Below are 11,940 nucleotides of genomic sequence, written 5' to 3'. Positions count from 1 at the left end.
TTTTATATGGAACAAGTTTGTTCTTTCTAATAATACATTGGTCGAACCAGATTTTTCGCATGCGCGATAATAATATATAACAATAATACAGTGACAGGATTTAAAAAAATTTTACAATATTATTCAAGATGAAAAAAATTATGTCACGTTCTTTTAGCTTGATATTTTATCGTAATAAAAGCAGACAGAGCTGTCAAACTATTTATTATAAAATTGTCGATTCAACAGTCATGATGCGTGAATATCTAGATACGATGCTTCCGATTTTGAAAATGTTTCAACCGGAAATGAAAGCATTCCAGACGCCTTCTGTCATATTCGCAATTATAGATTTGTTGTTTGTAGCTGAACTAGCTGCTTCAGAATTTATCTGTCCCTTCACATTGGAAAAAGAAAGATAAACTCTAAATTAGTGCAGCTGGTTCAGCTATAAAGAATAGACTTTATTCGCAATGTAAATGCAAAAAATACATCTAACAGGAACAGACCTTCAAGCGCGTCTTCATGTTAAGAGCCATCGAGCTTCGATGAGTATCCGCACGATTTTTTAACCGTCGAGCGCTTCCGTCATCTCCCTGCTCCCTGTACGAATTCCTATAGCATTGGGCGCGTACAGACGACGGATGTATATAGCTCTATGGGGGCGCGATCAGTATTTTCTTACAGTGCGAATCCAAAATGTCAGACATCGATAAATGGATAGAGATCGCGAAGGAATGCAAATACTTGCCCGAGTATGACCTCAAGGTAAAGCGAACACGCGTGCTGCTGGTCGATTTTCGTTTCCCCGTGCGATTTAATTCGGTCGCGCGATTAGGTTACTCGCCCGATCACGTCCGTGTCGTTCACCTTGTCTTTCCCCCCCAAATGTGACGATAATCGTCGTTAATTTTTACAATTTTGCCGACAGAAACTCTGTGACATGGTATGTGATCTGTTGCTGGAGGAGTCTAACATCCAGCCTGTGTCCACCCCGGTGACGGTATGCGGCGATATCCATGGTCAGGTAATGAATATATGCCCTAACCTAAACCCTTATTCCGTACTGGTGGCTTATTTTTGTTGTCCGTGAGTTTTTTAATAGCGCCAATTTCTCGAAAACGAATAATCGTAAAATTAAGCATGCTTAAGCAAATTATTTTTCAAATTTATTATTCTAGTCTTTATGTAGAAGAATCAAAGGAGGTGCCTACATTTTTTCAGATTTTTTAAAACACTTTTACTTGTTAATAAAGCTCTCGAAAATACGCTGACCCACCTGTACGATTAGAAAGTGTCAAAAAACAACAGTATAGAGTAAGGATTAAGATTGGAACATTCACTGTCCATCCAGATAAATAGAATTGATTTTTATTTAAATCTTTAGGAATTATATGAAATATCAACGTATCCAGTATCGTTATTCTCTTTCATTTCTCTGATATATTATTTCCAACTTTATAATTCTCTGTATAGTTTTCATGGCTCACTTACATACCTCAAGTTGCTTACAGTTGTTTGTCTTGTTGCAGTTTTATGATTTAGAGGAACTGTTTCGCAACGGTGGTCCTGTACCAGATACAAATTATATATTCCTGGGAGATTTTGTCGATCGGGGCTATTACAGTTTAGAAACGTTTACTCGGCTACTTACACTTAAAGCTAAATGGTCCGATAGGATAACACTACTTCGTGGTAATCATGAATCTAGACAAATCACGCATGTTTATGGATTTTACGGTAAGCACAATAATTCTATTATTTTTTTACGCTTGCTTGTACTGAGAGTTCTGATTTTATTGTTTTTTTTTTTTTTTTTTTTTTATCTGTTATAGATGAATGTCAAAACAAGTATGGTAATGCTAATGCATGGAAGTACTGTTGTAGGGTATTTGACTTGCTCACAGTTGCTGCCGTAAGTATTTCTATAAAAGATTTTTTTCAAAATTTTACAATTTCCTATATATTACTTAAATGAAATATTTTGTTTCAGTTAATTGATGAACAGGTTCTTTGTGTACATGGTGGATTATCTCCAGCAATTAGAACACTAGATCAAATTAGAACGATTGAAAGGAATCAAGAGATTCCACACAAAGGTATATAATAATATAATTAAAAAATAAATTATTTATATAAAATAATATTTGATATTCTACATCTTTCTGAATATTACATTACTAAACAAATTATTTCTATTAAACAATATTGAATTTTTTTACTTAATTGCATTATAGGTGCTTTCTGTGATTTGGTCTGGTCTGATCCAGAAGATGTAGAAACATGGACAGTAAGCCCGCGTGGTGCAGGTTGGTTATTTGGCAGTAAAGTGACTTACATGTTCATGGAAGTAAACGATCTTAAACTCATCTGTAGGGCACACCAACTAGTTCAAGAAGGTATGTTTTTTGGTCTCCCAATATTTTATTTAATATTTATTATATTTATTGTTTATTATATTTATTGTATTATACTTTCTATGAACATAAAAAAATATATACAAGTAATATGTTATTTTTTATCTCTGATAGGTTATAGGTACATGTTTAATGATAAACTCGTCACAGTGTGGTCAGCTCCAAATTATTGTTACCGATGCGGTAACGTAGCTAGTATCATGCAGTTCACAACAGTGGATCAGAGAACACCCGTGCTGTTCCAGGCAGTGCCTGATTCCGAAAGAGTAATCCCACCTCTAACGCCCACACCGTACTTTTTGTGATCTAACTTAGTGGCTCATTTGTACGGATGCAGGAGAGAAGTGTCTGTGTCTAGACTGTACGGAATCACATGACTAGATTAATCGGACCCAGGCTGGTACTATGACGGAACGATAAAATATATCAGGCCGATTATACATATTACTCTAGAATTTTGATTCCCTTAATAAGAAAACAAAAAAGAACAAAAAATTGTTTGATGCGTTCTACGATCGAAATGCGATACTTAGAGGACTGAATTGTCGTGTGATTGCTCTTGTTCAGGGAATGTTCTTTAGATTTTTTAAGAACTTTATCAGGTTTTACATGTTATAAAGCTAACTTTTATATATATACATAGTATCTGCCATTGCATCAGCCTGATTTTTGTAGTTCGAGAAAAAAGAAACAATATTTTGCACCAGAGCAAATGTGAACATTCTGTGGTCTAGACGCTTTTGCTGTCTACTGTGTACATCCAATAGAGCATTCATATCTCAGAGCAGCATCCTGGACTTTAATATTCAAAAGACTAAGAGCTTTCAAATAATTTATGAACTCGAATCATAAATAGTCCAGTGCTGTGTACAAACGATTAAATAAAAAAAGAAAAAGAGAGAAATTCAAACATTCCGGCAAAGTACACTCTCTGAGTACAGTGAATGCTTCTTTGATTGCAATCGTGCGTAGAATTCAGGTTTATTAAAGCGTGAGCATATATAGTACTGTTAAGGTCTTCCTGAATATGTAAATGATCTGTTTCTGGTTTAGGTACTGTGTGTGCTGCGTGCAGTTCTTTTTTTCTTCTAGACGCGCAATCAGTGTTCTTAGTAGCAGAATCGTAAATTCGGCTTTTTCGCCGAGGTACAAATAGCATGTAGCGATAGAGTCAAAGTTCCCTACCTAGGTAAGGACATTCGGATCATTGTACTATCTGTAGAGGTTTCTCTTATTATTTTTATGCACATGACATTTTTTACGCTTAATTTTAAGAAATTCCAAGCTCAATATTATCCGTAAAGTATGTCGAAATACATACATTGATATTCTTTTTTCAAAAAAAAAATATATATATATCCACCATTTGTTCTCACCGCACTTTTCTCTATATATATATAAATATATATATGTACAAAGTAATATTTTCAAATACTATTGTATTCTCCGAATCTGTACAGAATTTCCAATATTGTATGCCAAATCGCTGTCGTACTAAATAATCGTAATTAGCTAATTGTCATAAGTTCATTAATGTAGGGAGCAACTATAAAAAGGAAAAAAAACCGAGACCCTTGCAATGTGCCTCTAAATTAATAAGCGTTTGTGTAATATAATAATACGATATTGATATGACATAATTAATGGAATGCACCGGCCATTGCGTATCATAAGCCTGAATTCTGACCATCGATTTTTGCTAGCTCACGATAATTCCTAATCGATCACAGACCCGACAAATATGGCATTGGCATTGTGACACTGGCTGTCAAGTTGAGACTACTCTATTTTGAATTTTGTGATATAGATCAAAGGAGGCGTGTGCAATGGTCATGTCGATGTTTATAACGACTCTCCTTGTCACACCATGTGGTTTTGTGAAGACCCATTATTTTAAGAAATATAATAAACTTTTGAACAGAGTGCCTTCAGAACTATAACATGACGGTCTACTAGAAGTATAAATGCTTTCTTACTGACAGATAATCATAGACGAACTAACATAAGGACGAAGAGTCATGCAAATATCAGAGCTTAATACGAGAACGCGTACGAAAAAAATTTCTTTTTATCATTCTCTTTTAACGTTCTATTCCCACAAGCTTCTTGCTTATTGTATTTGGAGTAAATGTTTTCTTTTTTCACGAAACTTTTCTACGAGAGATGTTTACGTTTTACAATTTTACTATACCCCTACTCCCCTTTTAGGTATTTTACATCACGCGCGCAAGATATTATCTACCTATCTAATACATTTATTGCAATATATGAATTATGCAATGTTTTACACAAATAATATATTACATTATTAGATAACGAGCGTACCCCCGAGAGAACGAAATGAGACACGGAGCTTGCGTTACAAACTCGACTCGCTACATTTGCAGCCTCCGAGTCGTGAAATGGAATCGCAACGACGGGAACGCCCTATGTGCGATACAGGTATCTTAGAAATCCTGAAAAGTATTAGCCTTTGTATCAATTATCAGGGTGTTCGCGGCGTTTCCTCTTCCGAAATGCCTCTGTCTGTGATCGCTTTAATCTTATCGAAGTGTCCAAGCGCTTGCGACGACTCGATACTGATAATCGGCAAGCTCGCGAGAGAGAACAAATAAAGACAATTTGCAAGATAAAAATAAAATAACGAAGACTAATTTAGCTTAATGTGCTCCGTGCGGGAGCTTGAACACTGCGCATAATCCTTAAAGATCTCACAGGTAGACATCATTTTAAAACGATCATCATGTACCTTGAAAGTATAGACTTTGTTATGTTAATGTAATGAAGAACGTCTGTAATAAAAATGCGTGTAAAATCGCACTTGACTCCATTGTCAGTAATATTCCTGATATGTGTATGTAAGTGACTGTAATACAGAAAACAAGTACAAATCAACACTACAAATGAAATAAAAGGAACAATATGTAGGAGAGAGTGGATATGAGATACATATGATTAAACGGCGGACGAGTTTTATTTTTTTATTAATCTTTAATCAGTTTATATATATATATATATTTACTCGTAATAATATTATTTTCATCATATATATATATAATAATTCTATTTACTTACTATATTTATATATATATATATATTTATATATAATAATATAGCGTATTTATGTTCATTATGTATAATATATTATCTACATTTATAATCCCTATGAAAGGCATCTCCAAACAGACTTCAGATTTACTTCTCTCTTTTTTCTTCTTTAAATATCTTATTTATTCATAAAAATACAGGGGGGTTCGCGCATGCACCATGCGTGAAATTTGGTCTGTTTCGTCTGAAATCGAAAGCCCTCGATCAAATTGGTCGAATTACGTTATGTGCTTGTCTATCCTAGCGGAATTACATATACTTTTCTCGTCTCTACGTTTGTTTTCATTTATTATAATTTTTTTATTTCTAATATAATTTGTAATAATTTTTTGATCAATCTAAACTGCTGCTTATTATGTAAATCATATTATATATACGAAAATTTTGTAATATAATAATGGAATTTGAATAGTTATTACATAATGTAATGAGTGAATTTATTGGTATGCGTAAAGTCCAACGTATCGAAAAAATTGATAATTGAAATGTTTCTTAAAAAGAAATCGTGTAGAATTTGATTAAAATTCCAAGTTAAATAACACGATTTTTTATCAACGTACCGAAATCTACGATCTTTGTCAGTCTTATGATTCGCGTATACTCCGCGTTTCTACTATTAAATCTATATATACAAAACATCGAAAAGTGCTTGATTTAGAAAGATGTACGAAATTTTGTATTCATCGAAAGCAGAAAGAGGCGAAATATTATATTATAATTTTTATCAAACATAATGTATATAATAGCATAATTGACTTTTATCAGTGTGCTTCATCTTGGCTGCGCGGTAGAAAAAGAGTTGCGACGAAAAGCACGTTAAGCATGTATCGGCAGCAAGATTCGCGCCATATTGAAGCAATTTATCACAAAATTATTATCGACAAGACATGTTTTCGATATCGGCGAAAGGGCGACACTCGGTTCCCGACGAAACGACATTTACGCAATGGTGCTGAAATCTCAATTACAAAAGGAATATAATCGAAGATAAACGAGATAATAAAAACATACTTCTTCTCTAAACGTAGGTAGAAATTGGTAACTTTTTTGACTCACTCATTGAAAAAGTATCTTTTTCTCTCTCTAGCCAATCCGGCTTTTTTTACTCCTCTTCTCGACCGTCGTTTCTGGGTTAAACGTTTGCATCTTTTCTCGTGCCCTTTGCGGTATATACTTAATTGCAACAAGGGACGCACGCCGATCCATTCATTTCGATTAAAAGGAAGTGAAAGTGTATATACGCGATACATATGTATGAATATTTCTTATAAAAATGCGAAGAAAGAACTACGCGAAAAAAGTTACGCTAATATAGACGTAATTTGCATAAAAATAAATTTAATCTAGTTATACCAGCTAATTAATTAAATGCAACAAGACTACGTAACATCATGACTAATATGATCATATATATACTAAATAACAGTATATCTGAAGCAACATATCCTAAAACAATTCCATGACGTTGCATTGTTTTCACAATGTTATGTTTGCAATTAAAATAAATCAATGTTTGAAAAAAAAAATTAATATTTTAAGTGTAATAAAATCAAAATTTTGAGATATTATTTTTAAAAATGCTCTATTACACATAGAAATTTATATAAAATTTCTTTTTTCTGCTTATAAAAATTACAATGTTAAATTAAAATTATATTAACTCAGAGATTTTTAGTGTACAAATGATCTTAAAAAAATTAAGCTTGTATAAAGTTACACTTTAACATTGAGCAATGTAATATTCTCGTATTTTTATAAAGAGACAATTACCGTTTAAGACGTACCTGTTTATACTCAATATTGCCAGTAAATGCGAGAAATAATGGAAGAGAAGAAATGCGAAAAACTTTTGTTCACTTCCTCATAATTTGACAAAATGAAGCGGCGACGCTGCTTGCGGCCTTCATGAGCACGAATATATAACACGGAATTATACAAAGACAGGACTAGTACTTTCAACATAGTTATTATTAAACTTTTCGTACAATATGTACACAAAGTTGAACCCACAAACGAGAGGCGCGTTTTTTGCGTTTTTTTTTTCTTTTTTTTTCTTTTTCGTTAGATTTCTTTTTTTCCTATCATTCTTTTGCTCGATAGACTCTCACTCGCACTTAAATATTAAAGGGTTGGGCATGATAATACTCTTTGTAGTATAATGCCCTAAGTCTTGCTGATCCAACGCTTTAGCTCTCCCGTAAGCAGTTGCTGTATTCCCAGACATCGATGCACGTTTTTTTTTTATAAAATATCTAAACGGTATATACGAACATACATACACACGCATATATACACACACATACATATGCATACACACTGATTATCACTCTTTTTGCCCTCCTAATCTTTGACTAACTTGATCTTTTTGAAAAAATAGCTTTGATTAAATCCAATTTTATAAGATTTATGTATTTCTTGCACTTACAACTATTTAATTTTCAAAATTGTATTTCTTCAAATCTAAATTTTCAAAATTAATATATTTTGGTAATTAAATATTAAATAAAGCTTTATAAATTCAAATAAAAGTTATTTGAGATTATTTAAAGAATAATCATATTTTATCTCTTTTTTTATTTGGATAATTTAATCTGCTAAATTCTTTTAACATTTACTCATTAAAATGTTACATTCTAATAATAAACTTAATTAATTAATGAAAAATCGGTAGAAATCAAGATTCTGCACTGTTCAAAGTATAGATAAAAGAAGTAGCGGCAGTAAACCTGTAAATTATATATATATATATACATATAAAAAAATCAATGCTTTTTCGAGACTTTTTTTCGTGACCGGTGACAAATACTAGCATAACCGATACAACATGTTTACAATAAATAGGATGTTACATGAACAATTTCTTTTGGCAAGAAGGATATGATAATTTCACAAATTAATAATAACAAAAGGGAAGTTGAGAAAAAATCGAGAAAAATATGGAAAAGAAGGTGAAAAATAGCGAATAACGTGTCATTTTCACGTATTCTGATGATTATATTACACAATACTGATTTGACGGAAGATACAGCGAAAAAGAAAAAAAATAATAATTAAATCATATATTGTGTTATCAGTATTTATCGATATCTTAAATTATTGACAAATATCGTTGGCAATAATTATTAATAAATATCAAATCAAATTATATCAATATTAATGTTCCATGCAACATTTTTCAATATTAAAAATACCGACAAATATCATTTTTTTTTAATTAATTTTAAAAAATATCACTTTTTTCAATTAATTTTAAAAATATCACTTTTTTTCAATTAACAATGTATGAGATATTACGTTAATCTTTTCAGCTATACTTTTTTTACTTCCTATAACATGTGTAATATATACATACAATTTTTCTATATTTCTTTTTTTTTCTTTCCTTTTCCAAAATTATGAATTTATACGCATTTCTCCTAAAATGCAAAAAGCAAGCTAAAAAACGAATTTATTTTCTTTCATTGGTAGGAAACATAAAATCTAGACGAAACCAAGGAATTTCAGAAAAATTGAAGTATTAACTGGAATATCACTGGAACCGCAGTGATATTTGCCCTATTTGATAATTCTCAATTTTTTTCGTCTAATTAAAACTACCTTCCCAACACACGACAATTAAAATGAAATACACATATTCTATTCGCTTATAGTCAATAAACTTTCTTGGTTTTTTAACAGGGTGATCACGCGTTTACAATGTCGTCGAATTAAACACAGAAAGAATACGATGTCTGAGAAATACAGGAGCTGTTACCCCTAATGTTTCTTAACGTCAAATAATATACAACGTTTACTGTATGAAGTATCTCATCGTTTAGTTAAGTCTTATAGTATGGACAAGTATCCCTAGGCTAATAGGCCCAAGGTCCGTATTATAATTCATGTTGATCTCTGGAACATGCGGTTTATGGCCACGGATATGACTAAAGGCTCGACGATACAAGAGTACAAAGTAGACCAAAATTGGAAAATTAAAAAATAATCAATATCAATTATTAAAATTAACATGCCTAGACATTATTACAAGATTTGTAAAATTGGTGTTAATTAAAATAAATGTAACGTTCTAATGTTATTATAATTATTTTCATAACTTGCTATAAGCATATAATTGTACAATTGCATATCGATTTGATATTACTAATGTAAAATTACATACATATATATATATATATATATATATATATATATATATGTATGTATATATATGTGTAACTTTACGTTAGTAATATCAATTATACAGATTTTGATAATTTTAAATAAAATTCAAATGTAATCGATCGTAAGTTTATGTCACTGTATATTCTCATTAATAAGTCAAGTTTTATATATAATTTCTGATTATATAAAAAAATATTTTAGATATCAATTGTTACTAGTTAATTTTATTCAACTACATTATTTTGTTTCATTCAATTTTTTATTTTATTATCAATTTTTTTTATTATTATTTTCTAAATTTTTATCTTAAAAAGGAAGTAAAAAAATTAAATAATAATATAATTAAAATTAATCAACCCGATAAGTCGGTTTTGAGAAGTATTTTAATGTTTGTGATAGGATTCTAAAGACAAACGAAAGATGAAATGCAGTTAAAACATTCATAAAGGACGAAAAATAATACCTTTCAGAGCATCTTCGTGGCCACAAACTTGTCAGGTGATTAGCACATATTTACGATATCTTCTATGGAGAGGCAAGATGAAACAATCATGTCGACAGAATGTGCGGAATTAATCGTTACATGCGTACAAGGAGCAATATCTTCCAAGACACGAACGACGTTTTGAACGGCGGCAGCCACCGGCTTTCTTTCGTCTTTCTGCGATTTTACGACGTTTCCACAAATGATTGAAACAATCTCGGAGCGACCGGTATCTCCATTTCGCGAGGCGGTCGATTATCACAATTAGTCCGCCTGGACACATACATGTATGTACACATGCATATAAGTAGTATATATATGTATATATATGCCATTTGTATATCATAAAAAAAAGAAAAGAATTTTTTAAATAATCTTTTATAGCTATTTAAGTAATAACTTTGAAAAAAAATTTGCAAAATTTCCTCGCGACAAAGAGATACGAGTGCTCATGTAGTGTTTCTATATATACACTATATGTTGCGCTTCTTTACTTCTTTTTCGTCGTAATACTATATGAAAATATCATTTCAGCGAGGAATAATGTAAGAGAGCTCTGTGCTCTTCGTACTTTAGTCGCGATTATCGAATAAACGAACGACGCGCGTGCTGCGAACGATTCAATTCTCCATTTTTTTACAATTTTATAGTAATCTAGTAAAAATGGAAATGCAAAAGAAAAATGCCATACAATATTTCAACTATCGTGCAAAAGAAAATAGAAAACTTAACTCATCGATAATATGTATAAGTAAAAGATCTTTCAAATAAAAAATTATTGAAACAGTTTACATAAAAAGAATTGTCGAAATATTAAATTTAAATTAAAAAATTTATCTTATATCTTACTATACAAAAAAAATTTGTTTTTATTTTTTTTTGCAAAAATATATATATATTTATGTAATATTCTTAATGTTAATTCTGTTTATTATATTACATATTGAGGCAAATTATTAATTTATATTCCTGATGAAAATATTCTGTTAAAATTATAATAAATTTATTGAAAATGCATGAAAATAATTAAATAATTACTGAATCTATTTTAATATAAATCAGAATTTTCATAATAAAATATAATTGAATACTATAAGTCTTGAGGAAAATTAGTGAATATTTCTGAAAACTAATGATAATGTTACGAACAATTATTTTAAAATTTGCAGAATTTTATTCATTAAAAAATAATTCGTTATATTTTCAAATATTATTTAACTAAAATTTATTGAATTAATATTAATAAAAACTAATGATGTGAAAACTATTAGATAGTCTTTTAAAAAGTTCAAAAAACGATATGACAAATTTTGAATTATAATAAATTTGTAATATGTTATTTGAATACAAATATATTAAACTAATTGTTTAGAAATCGCACAGATAAATGTCCAAATAAATAAAAATCATCTTTTTATTGTTTAAAGATATAAAGTACAGACTAATTTTTATATCAATAAAATTTTGAATTTAATTATCTTATTATTTATATAATTACATTGAAACTAAATATCTGTAATCTTTCTGTGGTGTGTGTATGTATAAGCTTTCAATTATTTGAGATTTTAATATGTGATTCAGTCAAAGATATATATAGAAATCTGTGGCTTCAATACTATTTCAATATGATTTTATTATAATTTTCATAAAATATATCCATCAGGATGTCAAATATTCGTAAATAAAAAAATATAAAATTACTAAGTAAAATCGACTAGATGATTTAACCACTAAATAATTTAAAAATTCCACTTTTACATTGATTATTATAATCAAATGTAAATATCTAAA

General features: G+C 30.2%; 1 protein-coding gene across 1 annotated transcript; it reads left to right on the top strand.

Annotated features, from left to right (window-relative positions):
- The first annotated feature begins 587 nt into the window (after positions 1-587).
- Positions 588-4,405, top strand: Ppv (Protein phosphatase V). Its single transcript, XM_072887906.1, has 7 exons — positions 588-747; positions 911-1,006; positions 1,512-1,719; positions 1,815-1,894; positions 1,973-2,078; positions 2,217-2,378; positions 2,511-4,405. Exons 1-7 carry the CDS (start codon positions 679-681, stop codon positions 2,699-2,701), a joined length of 912 nt encoding a protein of 303 aa, XP_072744007.1. The 5' UTR covers positions 588-678; the 3' UTR covers positions 2,702-4,405.
- The last annotated feature ends 7,535 nt before the right edge of the window (positions 4,406-11,940 follow it).

Source organism: Anoplolepis gracilipes, chromosome 3, assembly GCF_047496725.1.
Source record: "Anoplolepis gracilipes chromosome 3, ASM4749672v1, whole genome shotgun sequence".
Taxonomy (NCBI): Eukaryota; Metazoa; Arthropoda; class Insecta; order Hymenoptera; family Formicidae; genus Anoplolepis; species Anoplolepis gracilipes.
The sequence above is the reverse complement of the archived record's forward strand: the minus strand, read 5'-3'. Positions and strand labels throughout refer to the sequence as shown.